General features: G+C 30.1%; 1 protein-coding gene across 3 annotated transcripts in view; it reads left to right on the top strand.

Annotated features, from left to right (window-relative positions):
- Positions 1-23,152, top strand: part of stl (ADAMTS metallopeptidase stall) — a 97,225-nt gene that overhangs the window by 6,343 nt on the left and 67,730 nt on the right. For all 3 annotated transcript variants that reach the window (XM_075309602.1, XM_075309600.1, XM_075309601.1), the window contains exon 2: positions 4,002-5,372. In XM_075309602.1, coding sequence (XP_075165717.1) covers positions 4,986-5,372 — 387 coding nt within the window. In that variant the 5' untranslated portion in view covers positions 4,002-4,985. The remainder of the gene's footprint in view (positions 1-4,001; positions 5,373-23,152) is intronic.

Raw genomic sequence — 23,152 nt, 5'->3', positions numbered from 1 at the left:
TATGCACTAACTTATAATACCCTGTTCCACAGTGTGGCGCAGGGTATAAAAATTAATTAAAAGTAATGAAGAAAATCATTGGCGCCAAATCATGACCATTTTAACCATACAGTAGTTCATTCTTACTATTTTTGGGAATCGTACGAAAATTTTCATTTGTTTTAGTTCATATTGAACTTATGTGTATGGTCATTGAACTTTATACTCACGTTTAGTTCATAAAATTTTGAGACATTCTTAAAAAAAAGTAGAATTTCATTAAGCTGTGGAAAATGTCGATAGAAATAATAAAATTTAACTACAAGCAAATAGTTTTTTTTCAAATAAAAATAAGTTAAATTTAGCGTTAGTTTAACTACGGAAATTTTTTCTGTGTATGTAAGATTATACAACTTACATTTTAAACAAAAGATTTTAATTAGAAGATCTCTGCTTTAAATTTTTTCAGGACATAAATCTTTGAAATTTGCATCCTTCCGTTGAAGTCGTATGCCTTTTAGGTAAAGCAACATTTTCTTAAAGTAAAGAAAACTATTTTTCATTTAAAGAAATCATATTTAAATTAACTGAGATATTGGATTTTTGGATTAAAAATAAAAGTTTTAAATATGGGTGTATATATTTTGAAGTATTATTTAATATAAACATACAGCCTATAGCGAATATAAAAAAATTCAGAAATTTCACAATTTTTTCTTGCTAAAGATTCTTTGATGAAAATCGGTTGCCAGATAAACAAGAAATAAAAAAGGATTTTCGGTCTATATTAGTAGCAAACATGAATGAAATCGATTAATATGAAGTCTTTACTAAAAAGGGATAAAGGTAAATTTGGATAAACATCAAGATCAAGAAATAGAAGGGGCTATATCAAAAACTAACAAAACATAATCAGAAAATCGTCATGGTCAAAAATGAAAGAGGATAGTGATGAAATCATATATGGGGATCGATCAATATGGGTCTTGTAGAGAAAAAAGGTTCTATATAAACCATATTTAGCTCATATAAGTGGGTCCCAAGTAAGTTCATGTTACATATGTGAGACAAATAGGAAAAAATCTAGACGATAAATAGGGATATTGGGGGTGGACGCTATATACAAAATGGTTCGACACAAACCATATTCCATTAATGGATCTAAACCAAATCAGATCCACATTGGATGGCTGTAAAGAACATCCAGCTACCATAATGTTTATAAAATATGACTTGTTCGAACTTGACCAGTTGCAGACAAAAACACTAATCTATGCCAAAATAAGTTTCATTATTGAACTCTGTTGTATGATTACAACAGACAGGCAGATGGACACAGCTAGATAGTCTTAGTATATAATGTAGATCACGAATATTCGCATATATCACATAGATAAGTCGTAAAATAAGTAAAGAGTTTTTTAGGTGCCGTTAAAGTTTGTCACAGTTGTTCATATATTCTTTTTCATTCTTCGTACACATTTTTTGACCTTCATGAAAAGCTAACAAAAAAATTCTGATTTGTTTCCTCCTGGATATTTCATTTCTGAGCCCGAAAAATAGCAAAGAATTGAATGATCAATCAAAAAGAATTAGAAACAAAATGTCAACCTTTCAACTTTTTGAAAAATTGCAAAAATCAACATATCCAGTTTTTGATTTGTAGAAAAATTGGAAAAGGCAAATTATCGACTTTTAGACTTTTCAAAATTTGAAAAAATGGAATTTTTTAGTTTTTGACATTTTAAAAATTTTGAGTAAATGTTTGTAGCAGTTAAGCTGCAAAACAATTTTGAAATAAATTGTGGAATAAATGATATCGGCTATAGACACTCTCAGAGTTAGTAAAGAAATAACTTTTCTTTAAAAGTCGATTAGCCATATCGGAATTCTCTTAGTCGAATTTGAAGATTTTAAAAAGTCTACTTTGACGTTTCTTGACAAAAATTCGATTAGTCGGAAAATCGAGCTGTTTCGAATGTACTTTATGCACTTTGCTAAACAACAGAATAAATTGTTTTAAAATAACACAAAGCTGTGTTAAGATACAGTACAATTCAATACATACGGAATGACAATGCTAAGATAAAGGGTAAACTATTAATCGAAGTGAACCATCATTGTGGGGTCTAGGAAAAAGTTACATCTAAAGTCGTAACCGAATCGGATTGAAAATGTACCGAGAAATTTTATAGCGAGATCGGTTTTTATCAAAGCAATAACAAAACGTTGGATTGCCTACCGACAGAATAATAGTAGATAGAGAGTCTAACAATTTCACCGTAATCAAGAATTTAATATTTCGAAAAATACACTGAAAATAAAGTAGCTCGTAATTTGTGGCAAATTTTGAACTTCAATTTAGTTAATCGCACTTCTACCCAGTTAGTTCAAATTTCGAACATTTTATGAAAATCTCGTAAAAATTATTATTTACTTAACCATGGAAAATGTTCTTAAAATTGGTAGAAATTTCGTGCATCATAGTAAAAAGTAAAAAAAAAAGTTTCATTAAGTTCAATTTTATTTGAACTGATTTGTATGAAAAAAATTTGTAATAATGTAAGTAAAAATTTCGTTACTGGCTCGAAAAACGGACCAAATATTTGTAATTTCAAACCATATCAAAGTGAGTTTGCGTGAACTGCAAAAGAGTTAAAAATAATAATTATTACGAGATTTCCATAAAATTCTTTAAATTTGAACTACTTGGGTAGAAATGCGCTCAACTAAATTGGAGTTCAAAATATGCCATAAATTACACTGAAAAAAATATTGTCGTGAGGTCAAAGGTTTCATGTCCTTAAAATACGAAAGTAAATTTTGCTTAGCTTAGAAGACGAATTTCTCTAATATAAAAATTTTTTCCTTGTTCAAAAGTCGATAAATTTTTCAATGAAGTCGTATTGTTCTTATAATTAAGTGATTTGACTGGGTATCATAACATGAAAGAAAAAAAATTTTAGGCTAAGGCCAACTTGACTTTAATAATTCAGAAAAACTTTGTAAAATTAATGAAATTGTCTTCAAATTTGTTGTCTTTTTGCATCTTGACTACAAAGCAAAAAATCGTTCAAATATAGGACATATTTTTCAACACATTATTTTAAAGACGTTTTTTACTTGAAAAATAGCATCATTTCTACTGGAACTCGAGTCTGAATTTGGAAAATAAAGTTGTCGTTAACTCGTTTTTAAGGGACTTTGATAGCATATGAAGAAAAAAAGCTGAAAAAACGAAAAATTAAAATTTGCTTCCTAGAAGCAAGTACACAAAACCCAAATTTAAAAGAGAATTGTGTCTTAAAAGTATCTTTACTTGTATTCTCCTCTTCTTTGGCTCGGAATCAATACCAAAATTGTTAAAGCAAAGACAAAATCTTTGGAACCGGACATGACATTTTATCAGTGTACGAGCTACTTGTTTTCTGTGTATATTTAAATAGATACGTTTGAGCAAATGGGATTTCAGTATATTGAGAAAAATTTTAAGTAGTTAAGATTTTTCAGGTATAATTTTCATTTTCGAGTTGTGGTACTAATTTTAGAGTTTTATTGTGTTCTGTAAGATTAAGTAAAATTTTGTTGTAATTTTTTATAACAAATTGTTACACGAATTTAATTTGATAAAAATTAATTTATGTTTTTCCATGGCATGTCTTTGTTAAAACATCTTCAATGGTTTTTATCATAAAAGCATAAAACGTAAGACATTTTATAAATTGCACGGATAAGTAAACAATTTAAGCAAATAAAAAATAAAAAAAAAAACACAACAAACTCCAAAAGAGCTGTACAAAAATTCCAAATTATTGTAGTTAAGCAATAAACCTAACATGAATGCAATAACATTGTAATGAGTTTTTCATGTTGACAAGAAACTTATATTAATCATTTTTTTTTTCTATCAAAACTTAAACTAATTTGTCAACGAAAAAAAGGAAAACTGTTGTTAAACTGGTTGGGAAAAATGAGAATTTGGTTGGCCACAATAATCTTCAAATTACTATGAATTAATGTAGAAAAAAGGTGAAATAAAACGAAAAAAAAAAACAAATACAACATTAAAACATTATCTAAGTAATAGAAATAACAAAAAACCGCATAGTCTTTGAGTATTTTGGTTCATCTATACTCGTGCTATGTAATACAAAACAAAAGACTTAAGCAACGAACATGATTCTGGCTTAGAAGATACGATAGCGGTTATACATCCATTTTAGCCACATAGGGTTTGCAATGCCAACAACATAAACATAAAAACCAACAACAAAACTCTGAAATATTTTAATAGCAGCAAAAGCCCATAGTGCCACCTCCACCACTACCACCATCTTCCATACCATCCCACCCGTTATCATTAGCCACCGCCGCAGTATTTGCAACTAATTTCAAATCTACCCAAACTGGAGTAAACTAAACACAACATAACCAACAATTAATTAGTGCATAAACTTGGAGAAAAAAATAATTAACTGCCGTTAAAATCCCAGCTTACAACGAATGTGTACCTCTGGTTTTTCTTCTATTTGTTGATCGTTAATGCAATGCGCACGCGCATTCATTCAATTGTATTTTGCTGTAAACATTCACTTTTTTCTTCGATGTAAAATCAAATCGGAGTAGGAAAAAAAAAATAAAATTTTTTGTGGATAAGAGCTCGTAGCAATTGAAGAAGAAGAGCTACAAAATATTCCACATGATAACAAATTCAGAGGCGAAAATATGGCAAAATGTTTTGGAATGCTTGTGAATTGTATGAAAATTAAAAAAGACAGTGACAACCATTGCAAATATTCAATTATTACAGAAAATTACATTTACTACAGCAAAGCTTATGATGGTATAAATTTTTATTGACTAATTCCAAAAAAGGGGCAATTAAAATTCTTTCAAAAGACCCCTTGCTACAGACAACGATTTAATGTAATAAAAATAAAAACTCGTATATATGAAATTAAAATTAAAAATATAATAAAAAAAATTGTTACAAAAAGGATTATAGAATGTGTTCAACCGGTGGCTTAGTTTTAATTTTATTAATAGCTGTATTCTACAATTGTTTTACCAACGTTAATTCCATCACACCCTCCAATACAAATTCGAATGGCTCAATTACTGGCAGCTCCACAGTGAGATCCATCAACCCAAATAGCCACTCACTAGGTGGTCACAGTTATGTCCAAGTAACGAAGGAAGAGGAGGAGGTGGTGGTTCAAGATGATGACGATGTTGAAGACGACGACGATGATGTAGGAGGTGAAAATGCTTCATGGCACGCTTCACCTGTTCAATCCCCAGTTAAGGAAAATAATGAACGAGCTTCACCAGATGGTGCTGACCACATTATTGACATAACACGGAAGCACAAAATTCATTATAATGGTGTTACGGTAAGTGATATAAATATTATTTAAATAATTTTTATTTTTGTTTTGGCATTTCTATTTTTTTTTGGATTCGCATGTAGCAAATAGTTTTTCTTTGCATATACTTTGAGAATATGGTTAACGATTCGCTTTGATCTTTTGTTAATAAATCATAATTTATGAACCAAATTGAAAAGGTGGTGATTGTGGAAGAAGACAGGACTTACCCAGCAAAAAAAAACTGGATTTCCTTCATTCATTCTTCATTACTTTTATTGAATGTCCAAAAGTGCTCTTCTAGAGTGGACTTAATTATGACAATAAATTTCTCAACAAATTAAAATTTTATGAAATTTACTGTATAAAAACAAATCAGGGACAAATACAATAATGGAAATTTCCAAAAAAAAAAAGAAATATTGAAAAGTTCACTGATAATTTTCTCGGCAGACGTGAAATTTGCGATAAAATATTTACTGGTATTATTTAAAATGTCTTTACGTAGAAAAGGTCCATTGTAAAATACGATTTTTTTTGAAAATTTGGCCTTTTCGCATCTATATTTTTGGAACCACTTAACACAGATCCAATTATACAAAAAAAAATCTTATTCAATCACGAAATTAATTGATCCTATTATTTTTTTAATTGAAATGTCTTCAATCACAGAAATGATGGTATCAATTAAAAAATTAATTGAAAGTCAATTAAAAAATTAATTGATCCAATTGATACTAACAATTTTTGTGATTGATTTTTGATTGATTTAAAGCTCAATTAAAACATTAATTGGAAAAAAATTCGTGAAAATTTTTTCGGTGTACACGATTATTCGTTATCATAATACCTTTCATTTAAGTACAAACAACGATATAATCGGACATTTCTAACTTTAGATATAACTGAGATTAGAGAAAAAAAGAGCGAAAAACTAAAAATAACGGGATATCTCAAAAAATGTTCCATAAAAAATTCTTCAACATTTTTTTCGAATTCAGCAGATCAAAATACATAAGAAAAGTCGACTCTCATCAAGTGTACATTTTCAGTGTAAATTACGATTAGTGTATTTTATCTTTTTGGCCACAATACACTCATGCCAACATTTTTTCCCATTCTCGTACAGTTGCTGAAGTCAATTTCCGTAATAGCCTGTAGTGGTTTACGTTTAGAGTCTTTGACTCAAAACATTTTCCTCAGAGCGACTGCTTGAGCTAGAAATCACACGGAGCTGAATCAGGTGATTATTTCGCATGATATTGCATCCAGAGAAGGAATATGATCACCTCAACTATATTTCTAGAGCAAAATGTTATTTTTGGATAAAGAACATGTAACATGTTTGCCGCAACCATGTTATTTTCTCGCAAATTATGTATCTGATTTCGGCAACCATGTAAGTGTTTGCCTAGAAAACAAAATTTTTGTGACAAAAATGTTCCATGGTCACCGTCCAAAAATAACATTATGCTCTTGAAACATATTTGGGGTGATCATATTTCTTCTCTGCGTGTGCGAAATACCCACAAAAAATCAATTCGGTACGTGATGCTACACCTCCATGATCGAAGAAAATTATTCAATTAGACCTTGATTTAGGTTAAGTTGATAAGGGGATCCAGGTTTTCCTGTTTCATGTGGTTGAAATACACCTTAGAGGTGTGCACGCGTGATTCTTCCCCAATTTATATCCAGCAATTTGCCAAATCATCTCTTTTTCTATCGCCCTTCCTTCCCTTGTTCTCCATCGCTTTTTGTGTCTTATGTTTCCATTCCATAAATAAAGAAGCTGTTCTTTGCCTAGACGTCCCCTTCAACATTCTTTGAAAATTTCAAGCAAATCGGATAATTTTGTTCCACTTTTCAAAAAGTCGGGCAAGGGCGACGCCCCCTTCCCGACCATATATTAAAAAATCAGGTACCCCATAATAAATTCATAAACTCTCGACTTGTTCTCTGTAAATCTCAAGTAAATCAGAGGATTTTTGTTTTCTTACTGTACTTCAAAGAAAAGTCGTATAAAGGATTGGTCCACCACCGCGAAAAATAAAGTAGCGGGTCTTTGTCTAGACATCACAACTAACCTGCCTTGGAAATTTCACTTTGGCCCAATTTTGAAAAAGTCGGGCAAGGGGGATGTCCCCCTCCCCCACCAGATATCAAAAAATTAGGTTCCCTATTTTCACCACATGATTACCCTCTACGTTCACCGAACATTTTTCATGTGAAAAAATAAAATTATTTTAGAACAAAAGCAAATGCGATGAATTCAAATTACAAATTTTTGTAATGTGCGCTATGTGTAAAAAAAGTTTTTCCCGCTTTTCCGTTCAAATTTTCTTGAATTTTCTTTGCTATAAACCTTACGGAGCCCGAGACCTTTTCAACGAATGCGTGAAAATCGTGGAAATCGGTTCGTGCGTTCTGGAGTTGAAACGTCAGGAAGGAAAACTCGACTTATTTTTATATATAAGATTTTTTATAATGATATTTGTTTTAATTAAAAAACTGGTTGAATACAAATTTTTTGAATATTTTTTTTAATATTTAGGTGATATTTTGTACTATATGGAGACAAATTCAAATAAAAACGTTTTGTTTTACAATTCAAATAAAAACAAATCGGTTTTATGTGAATAATTTTACTTTGCAATTTAAGTACTTAAGCCGCTTAACTTTCAATTTATAAAAGCTATAAAATTATACTAAATCTGTCATGCTAAGCATGACAACCAATATAATTTTATGTTTTTTTTTATTATTAATATAAACATATGAATATTTTAAACTTAACCCTGATATGGTGTCGCTGATTCTTTAAGGAGTGCTGCATAAAAAGCCTTTAGGTGTTTAGATTTTGAACAATGATTTGCATTTCTATTAAAATACGAGTGTTTCTTTAAAATGATGGTATTTTGAAAAACATATACTTAAGTCACACTAAATTGTAAGTAAAAAGATTTACAAAAAAAAATTCATAATGTAGATTTGAGTCCTTCGAATTGAATCGCATTCATTTGAAGCGAAAAAATGTTGTTAAAAGACATTTTGGAATAAAATTATCTGTAATATAAACCCATTTTCCATAATTCGGAATCGCAAATCACAAAATTTTCTCTTGGCGATATCCTACGAGAAGTTCGTATTAAAATTGGATTTAAGTCCAAGAGGATTTCTATCTTATAAGAAAAATTAATTTTTCCGATTTTCCACTCCGAGTATCGTAACATGGGCGTACATTTTAAATATTTACATTATGGGCAAGTGTCTCCACAATTGGTTATGATTTATTACGAGGATGCTATTTAAATATATTTTATAATAAAGAATTTGCACAGTTTTCAAACTTTAATCTTCTAATGTGTTTTGTCTAAACAACACTTCCAAGCTCTTTGCCCACTCCTCGTATTGCTAATATCTTACCCACCCACTTTTAACACTTGCAATATTATTTGAAAAAAAACTAATGATATATTCACATAAAATTACAAAGCTATAGTTTTTTTTTAAACTTTATCATGTTAGTGAATTTCTGTTACAATCTACATCAGATTGGCAACATAGATATTGTGGCAAAAATCTGTGGTAAATTATGGTGGCACGTGAGTCAACGTTAGATTGCTAGATTTCCAAATGGATTGGCATCTGATTTGCATCATTGACAGCTTGTGATTGAGGTGATTTAATCATGGTATTGACTAAGCATGGCTCACTTTGGCTGAGTTGTAATCACTTGGCGCTTGGAGTCCAAAGGTTTTCATATCATCTGATTGATGATTATGTGCATAATGTTGAGTATGCATTTGATTAATTTATGAGATTTTAATGATTATATTTTTTTATTTACAACGTTTTTTATACTATCAGTTAATATATCTTTGTGCGAAAGATTAGATGAAGGCTTTGCGAATATTTTTTTATGAATTAATGACAACAGATGTGTTATTTATTACGATTGTGAGTAAACGTTAATGATTTTTAAATTATTTATAAAAAACGAGATATGCACGCTCACAAAAAATCGCTTCTGTAACATATACTCCCAAACATATTTTGCTTCAAGCATATACATTTTTGGGTATTGCCCAAACATTTATATGTTTGATCTCTTCCAATATATAATATGTTTGAAAGCATATTGGTCTAAACAATATATGTTTGGGTAGTCTAAGTTCCAAACATTTTGTATTTTTGCATCCAAATTCAATAATGTTGTCTTCCAAAAAACAATATGTTATTATGTGAACATATAATATGTTTGGAAGCATTTTGCACCCAAAAATATTAAATGCTTAAAAAAAATTCTCCCAAACAATACTGTGCTCAAAATTTTATTTATTTATTTATATATTTACAATCATAATGAATTATGAAAATAAACAGGTAATATAGGTGCTAACAACATAGGTTTTCGACCTGAATGCTCAAAATTTTGTTTCTGCCCAATTGTATATTCCCCGACATCTTTCTTACTTCCACGAGATTTTTTAGTTCTTAGCACCTTTTTCTGTAATACAAACATTGTAGAAGAAATTATTCAATTGTATGATTTTTTTTATTTTAATTTTACCTTTTGCCGGACGGGGATTCGAACAGCGGACCACACAGTTTGTAAGGATCAAAGAAGTAGCTGATAAATTGCACAAGGAAAAATAAAATGTTAATTTTGTAATAGCAAGCAACAACCACCAACTTAATTCAATATCGCTCCCTGTTAAATAGCGCTCCAAGCTACTAAACACATATATGTTTATAGGCTATTTCTAAATTAATATATGTTTGCATCCAAGCATATTATATTTACAAACATTTTATGTCCCAAACATAATATGTTCTAACATATTAACATATATGTCCCAAACATGTTATGCTAGTTTATGAACATTATATGCTTGCACTCAATAATATTGTGTTTAAAAATGTGTGTTCCAAACATATAATGTTTATAGCCAAACATATGAAAAACAGTCATTTTCATCCGTGTGGATATGAAAAAATATAGGTTTGCGTATTAGGACATGTTTTCTAAGAATATTTTTTATTAATGTTATGAGAGCTTCAAATATGTTTCGCTATGACTATTACATCCTTGTATAATAAAAAATTCCCAACTCTCAAACGTAACTTTAGACCAATGATCAACTGTTTGAAATTTTCTTCTCGTGGTAAAAATGTTTGTTTAGGAAAAATGTATAATATATTTGTGACAAACGTTAATATTTTTTTACAGAATGTAAAAAGTCTAAAAAAGTTTTTTTTTAAAAGTTTTTTTTTTAATTGGCTGTCTGATTTCATCTCCCCTAAATCTTTCTCACTTCCACGATAATGTATTTAGCTCTCATGTATTTCCCTTTTGTAATGCAAATATTCAAATAGAAGCAAATTGAAAGGAAAAAAATTAAAAAAAAAATCAAAAAAAAATGTTGTTCGGAAATGATTAGTTTCGTTGAGAAAAGTCCAGCTATAATTATAATCGAAAAATTCGTGAAAAAGTATAAACTTTTATAAAAATTAAAAAAAGAACAAGTATATACGGCCGTAAGTTCGGCCAGGCCGAAGCTTATGTACCCTCCACCATGGATTGCGTAGAAACTTCTACTGAAGACTGTCATCCACAAACGAATTACTTGGGTTATGGTATCTTAAAACTTCTTAACATCGTTTTCAAAATTGTGAGTTAGTCCATACGTGGTATATATTAAACAAAAAAGGTATGTATAGGTAAGTCTACAAATAATTACGAATCGATATGGATGAAATTTGCTTCTCTTAGAGGCTCGGCAAGCCAAATCGGGGGATCGGTTTATATGGGTGCTATATATAATTATGGACCGATGTGGACCAATTTCTGCATGGTTGTTAGAGACCATATACCAACACCAACGCCAATTTTTGCATGGGTGTTTGAGGCCATATATTAGGTTAGGTTAGGTTAGGCTATGTGGCAGCCCGATGTATCAGGCTCACTTAGACTATTCAGTCCATTGTGATACCACAGTGGTGAACTTCTCTCTTATCATTGAGTGCTGCCCGATTCCATGTTAAGCTCAATGGCAAGGGACCTCCTTTTTATAGCCGAGTCCGAACGGCGTTCCACATTCCAGTGAAACCACACTCAGAGAAGGAATATAATCACCTCAAACATGTTTCAAGAGCAAAATGTTATTTTTGTATGGTGACCATGTAACATGTTTGTCACTAAAATGTTATTTTCTCGTCAAATATAACCTGCTTGCCGAAATCAGATACATGATTTCCGAGAAAATAACATGGTTGCGAAAACCATGTTACATGGTCACCACCCAAAAAAACATTTTGCTCCTAAAACATGTTTGAGGTGATCATATTCCTTCTCTGGGTGCACTTAGAGAAGCTTTGAAACCCTCAGAAATGTCACCAGCATTACTGAGGTGAGATTCCACCGCTGAAAAACTTTTTGGTGTTCGGTCGTAGCAGGAATCGAACCCACGACCTTGTGTATGCAAGGCGGGCATGCTAACCATTGCTCCACGGTGGCCATATATTAACACCACGTAATAAATTTCAACCGAATCGGTTAAATTTTGCTCTTCCACGAGGCTTTGGAGGTCAAATCTGGGGATCGGTTTATATGGGGGATATATATTATTATGGACCGATGTGAACCAATTTTTGCATGGTTGTTAGAGACCATATACCAACACCATGTACCAAATTTCAGCCGGATCGGATGAAATTTGCTTCTCTTAGAGGCTCGGCAAGCCAAATCGGGGGATCGGTTTATATGGGGGCTACATATAATTATGGACCGATGTGGACTAATTTTTGCATGGTTGTTAGAGACCATATACCAACACCATGTACCAAATTTCAGAGAGAAGTTCACCACTGTGGTATCACAATGGACTGAATAGTCTAAGTGAGCCTGATACATCGGGCTGCCACATAACCTAACCTAACCTAACCTACCAAATTTCAACCCGATCGCATGAAATTTGCTTCACTTAGAGGCTCGGCAAGCCAAGTCGGGGGATCGGTTTATATGGGGGATATTTATAAATATGGACCGATGTGAACCAATTTTTGCATGGTTGTTAGAGACCATATACCAACACCATGTACCAAATTTCAACCCGATCGGATGAAATTTGCTTCACTTAGAGGCTTCGCAAGCCAAATCTGGGGATCGGTATATATGGGGGCTATATATGATTATGGACCGATGTGGACCAATTTTTGCATGGTTGTTAGAGACCATATACCAACACCATGTACCAAATTTCAACCAGATCGGATGAAATTTGCTTCACTTAGAGGCTCCGCAAGACAAATCTGGGGATGGGTTTATATGGGGGCTATATAATTATGAACCTATGTGAACCAATTATTGCATGGTAGTTAGAGACCATATACTAACACCATGTACCAAATTTCAGCCGGATCGGATGAAATTTGCGTCTCTTAGAGGATCGGCAAGCCAAATTTGGGGGTCCGTTTATCAATACACATATATCGCCACACATACACCAAGCAGCCCATTTAGCGTGTAATCCACGCACAACCGCATTTAACGAAACATCGTTTAAAGAAAACAAACAATGTTGGTTGAAAACGCCTGGTGCTCCCAAATTAAACTTATCGGTAGAAAAAAAAACAGGAAAAATAAAAACCTATTTATTCTAACACCACAGTCGATTTTGTTTATATCAAGCTATGTTCTTTTCTGAATAACGAATGGCTTTTTCGGGTTATATTAACATTGTCATTCCGTGTGTAACATACCGAAATATTGGTCACAAATCCTATAAAGTATATATATATTGTCCATCCGTCTGTGGAAATGACGCTAACTTCCGAACGAAACAAGCTTGGTATAAGTAGTTGGTAGATGTCTTTCGGAAGCTCTTGGAAGAGAAATTGAAATTTGGTTCATGATGTTATTATATACCCTCTAACAATCACGTAAAAATTGGTCCATATCGGTCCGTAATTACATATAGCCCTCATGTTAGATTAGGTTAAAGTGGCAGCCCGATTAAGTTTCAGGCTCACTTAGACTATTCAGTCCATTGTGGTACCACATTAAATATAGCCACCATATAAACCGATCTCCAGATCTGATTTCCAGAGCTTCCTGGAGGTGCACATTTCATCCGATGCACGTTAAATTGGGTACGTGATGTCAATATATGACATCTGACCACCATGCTAAAATTGGTTCATATCAGTCCACAATTATATATACTCCCATATAAACCGATCCCAGGATTTGATTTCTTGGAATTGCAAACAAACTCCAGTCTCTAACAAGTAAGCAAAAATAGTTCAATATATATAGCCCTCATATAAACCGATCCCCAGATTTGAAAGACCACGCATCCTGCAGGGGTAAATTCCATTCGATCCTTTTGAATTTTAGCCCTCTAATATGAACTAAGACAAGTGTTGCCACAACATGTAATTCTATTGTAAATGACAGTTTGTAGTAGAACTTTCTAAGCAATCCATGGTGCAGGCTACATAAGAACTTACGGCCGTATATATTTGCATTATTACATTTTTCTTTGATGTTCTTCGACGTTTTTTGTTATAATAATAAATTAATGTTTTTTCAAGCTCGAGTGCTTTTGAATATTTTATTTATTTTTCCCAATATTTCGCGATTGCATATTGAAATTGAATTTGCATGGCCACCATATAAAATGTTCATCTTATTAATTAAAAACAAAAAAAAAAAAATATCTAGTAAAATTATTTCTTATCTTATTCCTTCTAATTGAGTGATTATGAAAAAATGTACATAGCATTTGTGACCAGGGCTCTGAAGTCGAGTCAATTTTATTCGACTCCAACTCCAGCATTTTTCATCAGCCTCGATTCCGACTCCGGAGTCGACTCCGGGTAATATAACTAAATCTCATTTTAATACCACTAATTTGTAGTTCTATTATGGGGGGTACCGTAAATGGATCGATATAAATTATCGTATTTATTTAAGTGTGCAAATAAGATCTTTATTTCACATTTGATGCCAATTGAACTCTATATTTCAAAATTTAAGGCAATGTCGGTCCTATATAATATAAATACCCATCACAATGTGAGCAGATACCAACAGTCTTCAGTATATGTATTTATAGACAAGTAGGTTAGGTTAGGTGGCAGCCCGATGTATAAGGCTCACATAGACTATTCAGTCCATTGTGATACCACATTGGTGAACTTCTCTCTTATCACTGAGTGCTGCCCGATTCCATGTTAAGCTCAATGGCAAGGGACCTCCTTTTTATAGCCGAGTCCGAACGGCGTTCCACATTGCAGCGAAACCACTTAGAGAAGCTTTGAAACCCTCAGAAGTGTCACCACCATTACTGAGGTGGGATAATACACCGCTGAAAAACTTTTTGGTGTTCGGTCGAAGCAGGAATCGAACCCATGAACTTGTGTATGCAAGGCGGGCATGCTAACCATTGCACCACGGTAGACAAGTAAATTCATTGTATTATACCCTTCAACACATTGTGGACCAAAATTATTGATACCATCTCAAATACTTTAAATTTCTTGCGAGGTTTATATTCCCATATGCATGAATTTGAATCTGAACCGATTTAGACAAAATTGTATACACTTATACAAAATCTATGTACTTAAAATTTAAATCTAACGTTATTGGACGAAACACAATTTTAGTAAAAACCAAATAAGTCTGAGTATACCCTCTTAAATCCTTCAAATCCCTTAACCAATATTTAAAACTGACCCGATTTGGACATTTGGATTTGGACAATATTTTTTCGGTCTTCTACAAAATCTTGAGCACAGCTAATGCCTTGGACACAGTGTGGCGCATGGGACAAATAATAATATTTAGGCAATTTTTCAAAAATGCATTTATGATTCATTAGTCGATAAATATGAATTAACATAAAGGTAGTGGAAAATTGGAGTCATTTTTACAAGTTTTCGTCTTAGCAGTGAGTATCAGTAAGAAATAAAATTTTGAGAAAATTTGCTATTGAAATAAAATTTTGAGAAAATTTTCTACAGAAATAAAAATTTTGGCAAAATTTTCTATTGAAATAAAATTTCTACCAAAATATCTATAGAAAGAAAATTTTGACAAAATTTTCTATAGAAATAAAATTTTGACTAAATTTTTCATAGAAATAAAATTTTGACTAAATTTTCTATAGAAATAAAATTTTGACTAAATTTTTTATAGAAATAAAATTTTGACAAATTTTTCTATAGAAATAAAAATTTTACAAAATTTTGACAAAATTTTTTATAGAAATAAAATTTTGCAAAATTTTCTATAGAAATAAAATTTTGCAAAATTTTCTATAGAAACAAAATTTTGCAAAATTTTCTATAAAAATAAAATTTTCTATAGAAACAAAATTTTGCAAAATTTTCTATACAAATAAAATTTTGACTAAATTTTCTATAGAAATAAAATTTTGACAAAATTTTCTATAGAAATAAAATTTTGCAAAAATTTCTATAGAAATAAAATTGTGCAAAATTTTCTATAGAAATAAAATTTTGCAAAATTTTCTATTGAAATCAAATTTTGCAAAATTTTCTAATAAAATTAAATTTTGCAAAATTTTCTATAGAAATAAAATTTTGACTAAATTTTCTATAGAAATAAAATTTTGACTAAATTTTCTATAGAAATAAAATTTTGAGAAGATTCTCTATAGAAATAATATTTTAATGAAATTTTTTATAGAAATAAAATTTCGACTAATTATTCTATAGAAATAAAATTTTGACAAAAATTTCTGTCAATATTCCACATATGTATATAGGTATATGGTTTTAAAAAAAAATTAAAAAAATAAAATAAATTGTTCGAAATATTTTAAATAAATTTTTATGGTGGTGGGCAATGTAAATGTATCGATTCTGCCCATCTGCTAGTCTAACATTCGAGGAAATTTCCAATTACATTCCGTAATTGGAAGTTCCTTTTCATTTACAGTCATACCGTACATTGATCGAATGAATAACGCAATGGAAACTAATTTGCGTAAAAACTTTTTTAGTTACAACAAGTAAGTAAAGTCTAAAGTCGGGCGGGGCCGACTATATTATACCCTTCACCCCTATGTAGGCCAAAATTTGTGTTACCATCTCAACTACTTCACATTTCCTGGAAGCTATATAAAGGAGACAAAATCTCTAGAATGAAAATGTAAATCGGCTAACGCTCTCCAGTTAATTGGAGGAAACTTCCATTGAAAATGGGTCTAAAATGTGTAACAGTCTACCATATTTCCCCAACTCTGGTGTACGTATATATGGGAGCTATATATAATCTGAACCGATTTTGACTAAATTTGACATGTATAGTTAGAATAATAATTCTGCTATCTATGCGAAATTTCACGTAAATGGGAGTATAACTTTGGCCCCCCTGGTCATATGAGTGCAAATCGGACGGAAGATATATATGGGAGCCATATCTAAATCTGAACCGATTTCAACCAAATTTGCCACAATTACCTATACTACTAAACGTACTCCTTGTGCGAAATTTGAAGCAAAAACTCTGGATTTTGAGACCATATAAGTCCAAATCGGGCGAAAGATATATATGTGAGCTATATCTAAATCTGAACCGATTTTAACAAAATTTGACACACTTAACGATACTATTAAACGTACCTCTCATAAAATATTTGGATGTACGGTATTTCAAGAAAATCGGTTGATAAACACGCTAACTATAACCAAATCAAGGATAAATATATATGGCAGCTATATCTAAATCTGACCCGATTTTTCCCAAAACCAATAGCGATTGTCTCTGTCCCAAGAAACGGCCCTATGCCAAATTTGAGGACGATCGGACTTAAATTTCGAGCTGTACTTAGTGCACAAAATTACATATACAGACAGACGGACGGACAGACATACAGACAGACAGACATCGCTAAATCGACTCAGAATTTAATTCTAAGCCGATCGGTATACTAAAGGATGGGTCTATGCCCAATATTTCTGGCGTTACATACAAATGCACAAATTTATTATACCCTGTACCACAGTAGTGGTGAAGGGTATAAAAATGTGAAGTGTAAAAAAAAAAATAGTATAGCCGGAGTCGAGCACAATTTTTACGACTCCGACTCCAGCAAAATCTTCAGACTCCGACTCCGACATGTAATAGTTCTAGTGATGTCTATACTCAATTGTAAAACTGCTCTTTTCGCTAATATTTAAACCATTTACCGAATATCTTGTAAAATTGTCATATATGTGTCCACTCAAATCAATGATCTACACAATTTTGTAATTGTAAACCAATTTTTATTTAACCATAATTAATTTAAATAAGCGTCATACTTTTTATGTGATATCACAAACATTTGTTATATAGCTCGCACAGAAAATTGTAATGCATTTTGAATAAACGATGGAAAGCATTCAATGTTTAATTGATTTGAATGGCAACTTAATTGCAGTGGCAATTTGAGAATCAATGACGATTGTTTTACCAAAGTTTATTACATAGGATCGATAGAAATCATACAGCAGAAATCGAAATCAATTGAATTGCAATCAATAGCCTGCATGAATAGAAACTCGTTATCATTATTATTTACAAACAAATTTCATTATCAATATTATTTCCACTTGGCAAATAATTGTGAAATTATTAATAAAAAATGGTTCGTTAACTTTATATAAGACTATCCAGAGTGTTTGATTATTGCACGTGCTTGGACGGACTAGTGATTGCACTATGGCATCAAGAGTTATGTCAACAAACACAAGACTGGTGGCAATTACATTTTCGCTATGTTTGGCCATTTAAACACTAGGAAACGTTCTATTGTGGATAAGTGATAACATTCAATTGTGGTTTAATTACATATCAAGTACTAGGTAGTGTGTATGCAATGCTTGGTATCGGGCTCAAGAGATCATTTCAAGTGATTGACTATCGCTGTGAATTGTAACAAAGTGCGGATATCTTAATCATTGATACAAAACGTGAGTAGAATCTAAAATTAGTTACTGGTCTGAGTGCTAAAATGATAGAGGTATGGAAAGATGAAGAAATAAAGTAAACAAGTTACGTTTTTAGTTCAGCAGAACAAAATTGAAGATAATTCAATTAATTAAATAAAATCAAATTAAATTAAAATAAATTCAATTCAATTTAAACTACATATTATTAAAATATTTATCCAAAGTTGTTGGAAAAGAACATTGCGAGAAATAATACTATTAAGTTATTGAAAAGAAAATGCCATATACTAATCTAACAAGCCTGACTAATACACACTTCCATAGTATTTAGTGGTCGGGTGAGATGATTCAATTTGGGTCTTATATTTTAATTATAAAAATTACATAAGAGAATTAGTCTTTCCAAATTGAACCATCCTGTGCCAACAGATGCCAGTTTAATCCAAATTATAATAGATACTTCAAAGTAAAAAAGGGTTTCTCAATTCCAAAAAAAGAACTTTAAACCAAAGATTCCAATCCTTAAAATAAGTCTTGGCCTATATATTTCAAGCGTTTTTATCTTAAATTTAAATATTAGTTGATTTAAATACAATTTCTTTAAATTAAAAAAATTATTTATTGTTTATTATAATCATACAGTAAATGTATGAAAAAAAGGAAAAAAGAAGTATTGGCAGCTAAGGCCATCAGCTATAAAAATTAAAAATGATTTTCTTTACTTTAAGGAAAATTTGCTTAACTTCGAAGACCTTCAACTTTAAGAAAGGGATGGAAATTTCCACAATTTGTGTCTGAAATTTAATAAAAAAATTGAAGCAAAGATTATAAACTTTGTTTTAATAAAAATGTCATTATTTTAAAGGAATTTGCCCTTAATATAGTGTAAATTGCGTGTACTAAAATTTATGTTGCATAATCTTCAATATTTTTTTTGAGTATATGTCTAAGTGAGCCTGGCATATTGGACTGTCACTATACCTAACCTCCCAGCCAAAAAAGGGTCGCCAAAAAAAGCAGTGAAAATGTTCTTTTTGGATCCGGAAGTGGCGCAAAATTGACGAAGAAGCGATGAATTTAACATGGGGTTGTCATAGGATGGATGTCCACCATTTTAACAGCCGTTGCACTGAATTTGCATCACTTCTTAAGGCGTAAAGCGTATCCAATGTATTGGATGTGAATTAAAAAATTTTATGATATTTTGACGAATAAATAATTTTTAAAATTTTTTATGATTTTTAATGCATTATAACGCTAAAACGTTAGACATCAAATATTTCCAAAAAATCGCAATTTAAAAAAAAGGATTTAGCATTTTTGTCGGCATAATTTAAATAATATGCACTATTTTTTAATTATTGATCCGTTTTTAACTTTTTGGAACAATATTATTTTAAATTTCCCTTTAAAAATATGAAAAAACGAGTTATAAAAAAATTGACTCAAATGAACTCCCTGTGCAGTAAAAATAAAGAACATCTTAGGGAGGATATTTGTGGAGGTGCTTTTAAAGTTGTGTCTTTAGACGAAATTCCAAAATTTTTTGCTGGGCTAACCTATATAGAGCGATCTATAAATATTTATGAACCAATTCTAGCATGGTAATTAGAGGGCCAAATTTCAAACGGATCAGATGAAATTTGTTCCTTAATGAGGTTTCCGAAATCTTGGAGGTCGGTTTATATGGGAACTATAAATAATTATGGACTGATATGGAAAAATTTTTGCACTGTTGTTAGATGGCATATACCAACGTACCAAATTTCAAGCGGATCGGATGAAATTTACTGCTCAAGAGGTTCCGGAGGTCAAATCTAGCGATCGGTTTAGATAGGCTATATATAATTATGGACCAATATGGATACAGTTTTACAGGGGTTTATACTAACACCACGTACCAAATTTCAACCGGGTCGGATGAAATTGCCCGAGCCAAAAATAATCTACCAAACTTTGGAGAAAATTTTAAAATTAAAATAAAACTACCAAACAAAAAAATCTTATTTGTCAAAATTTTATTTCTAGAAAATTTTATTTCTATAGAAAAAATTTTTATTTCTGTAGACAATTTTCAAATTTCAAAATTTTATTTAACTTTTGTAAAAATTTTATTTCTATAGAAACATTTGTTAAACTTTTGTAAAATGTTTATTTCTATAGAAACATTTGTTAAAATTTTATTTTTATAGAAGCTTTTGTCAAAAATTTTATTCCCATGGAAAATTTTACCAAATTTTATTTCTATAGAAAATTTTGTCAACATTTTATTTCTATAGAAAATTTTGTCAAAATTTTATTTTTATAGAAAATTTTGTCAAAATTGTAGCTCTATAGAAAATTTTGTTAAAAATTTATTTCTACAGAAAATTTTATTAACATTTTATTTCTATAGAAAATTTTGTCAAAGCCCTACAGAAAATTTTGTCAAAATTTTATTTCTATAGAAAATTTTAGTCAAAATTTTATTTTTAAATTTTTATTTTGTCAAAATTTATTTTGTCAAAATTTTATTTCTATAGGAACATTTGTTAAAATTTTATTTTTATAGAACATTTTGTCAAAATTTTATCTCTATAGAAAATTTTGTCAAAATTTTATTTCTATAGAAAATTTTGTCAAAATTTTATTTCTATAGAAAATTTTGTCAAAGCCCTACAGAAAATTTTGTCAAAATTTTATTTCTATAGAAAATTTTGTCAAAATTTTATTTCTACAGAAAATGTTGTCAAAATTTTATTTCTATAAAAAATTATGTCAAAATTTTAGCCCTACAGAAAATTATGTCCAAATTTTATTTCTATAGAAAATTGTGTCCTCCCAGCCAAAAAAGGGTCGCCAAAAAAGCAGTGAAAATGTTCTTTTTGGATCCGGAAGTGCGCAAAATTGACGAAGAAGCGATGAATTTAACATGGGGTTGTCATAGGATGGATGTCCACCATTTTAACAGCCGTTGCACTGAATTTGCATCACTTCTTAAGGCGTAAAGCGTATCCAATGTATTGGATGTGAATTAAAAAATTTTATGATATTTTGACGAATAAATAATTTTTAAAATTTTTTATGATTTTTAATGCATTATAACGCTAAAACGTTAGAAAAATAATCTACCAAACTTTGGAGAAAATTTTAAAATTAAAATAAAACTACCAAACAAAAAAATCTTATTTGTCAAAATTTTATTTCTAGAAAATTTTATTTCTATAGAAAAAATTTTTATTTCTGTAGACAATTTTCAAATTTCAAAATTTTATTTAACTTTTGTAAAAATTTTATTTCTATAGAAACATTTGTTAAACTTTTGTAAAATGTTTATTTCTATAGAAACATTTGTTAAAATTTTATTTTTATAGAAGCTTTTGTCAAAATTTTATTTCCATGGAAAATTTTACCAAATTTTATTTCTATAGAAAATTTTGTCAACATTTTATTTCTATAGAAAATTTTGTCAAAATTTTATTTTTATAGAAAATTTTGTCAAAATTGTAGCTCTATAGAAAATTTTGTTAAAAAATTATTTTTACAGAAAATTTTATCAACATTTTATTTCTATAGAAAATTTTGTCAAAGCCCTACAGAAAATTTTGTCAAAATTTTATTTCTATAGAAAATTTTAGTCAAAATTTTATTTTTAAATTTTTATTTTGTCAAAATTTTATTTCTATAGGAACATTTGTTAAAATTTTATTTTTATAGAACATTTTGTCAAAATTTTATCTCTATAGAAAATTTTGTCAAAATTTTATTTCTATAGAAAATTTTGTCAAAGCCCTACAGAAAATTTTGTCAAAATTTTATTTCTATAGAAAATTTTAGTCAAAATTTTATTTTTGTAGAACATTTTGTCAAAATTTTATTTCTATAGAAAATTTTGTCAAAATTTTATTTCTATAGAAAATTTTGTCAAAATTTTATTTCTACAGAAAATGTTGTCAAAATTTTATTTCTATAAAAAATTATGTCAAAATTTTAGCCCTACAGAAAATTATGTCCAAATTTTATTTCTATAGAAAATTGTGTCAAAAATTTATTTCTACAGAAAATTGTGTCAAAAATTTATTTCTACAGAAAATTTTGTAAAAATTTTATCTCTATAGAAAATTTTGTTAAAATTTTATTTCTATAGAAAATTTTGTAAAATTTTTATTTCTGTAAAAAATTTTGTCAAAATTTTATTTCTATAGAAAAATTTGTCAAAATTTTGTTTCTATAAAAAATTTTGTCAAAATTTTAACCCTACAGAAAGTTTTGTCAAAATTTTATTTCTATAGAAAATTTTGTCAAAAATGTATTTCTATAGAAAAATTTGTCAAAATTTTGTTTCGTTTTGTTTGTTATTGTTGGCTTCTCTTCAATCGTTATTGTTGTTTTTGATCTCAGCTTAAAGCCATGCATTGACTAAACTACAAGTGTAGCTTAACCAACAGAGGAGAAGTATGCTTGTCAAATTTATCTGGGCAAAGTATGCTTGTCAAATTTATCTGTTTAGGCAGTAGCCGACTATCAAACTCTATTTCGGGAGGTTCAAGTGTAGTTCACTTTGGGTTGAGTGAATTACCCGAATTTATTCTGATAATTGGTTGATAGTTTTGCTGCAAGTAGAGGATGCTGATGAGGAATGTGGTAATTCCGAAACAGCTGTACATCCAACCATCTTGCAGTCTATAGGGCTTTGCCCAGATAAATTTGACAAGCATACTTTTCCTCTGTTGGTTAAGCTACACTTGTAGTTTAGTCAATGCATGGCTTTAAGCTGAGATCAAAAACAACAATAAAATTTTGTTTCTATAAAAAATTTGTCAAAATTTTAACCCTACAGAAAATTTTGTCGAAATTTT

This window comes from Haematobia irritans, chromosome 5 (assembly GCF_050003625.1).
Source record: "Haematobia irritans isolate KBUSLIRL chromosome 5, ASM5000362v1, whole genome shotgun sequence".
Classification (NCBI taxonomy): domain Eukaryota; kingdom Metazoa; phylum Arthropoda; class Insecta; order Diptera; family Muscidae; genus Haematobia; species Haematobia irritans.
This window is presented reverse-complemented; position numbering and strand designations above follow the sequence as displayed.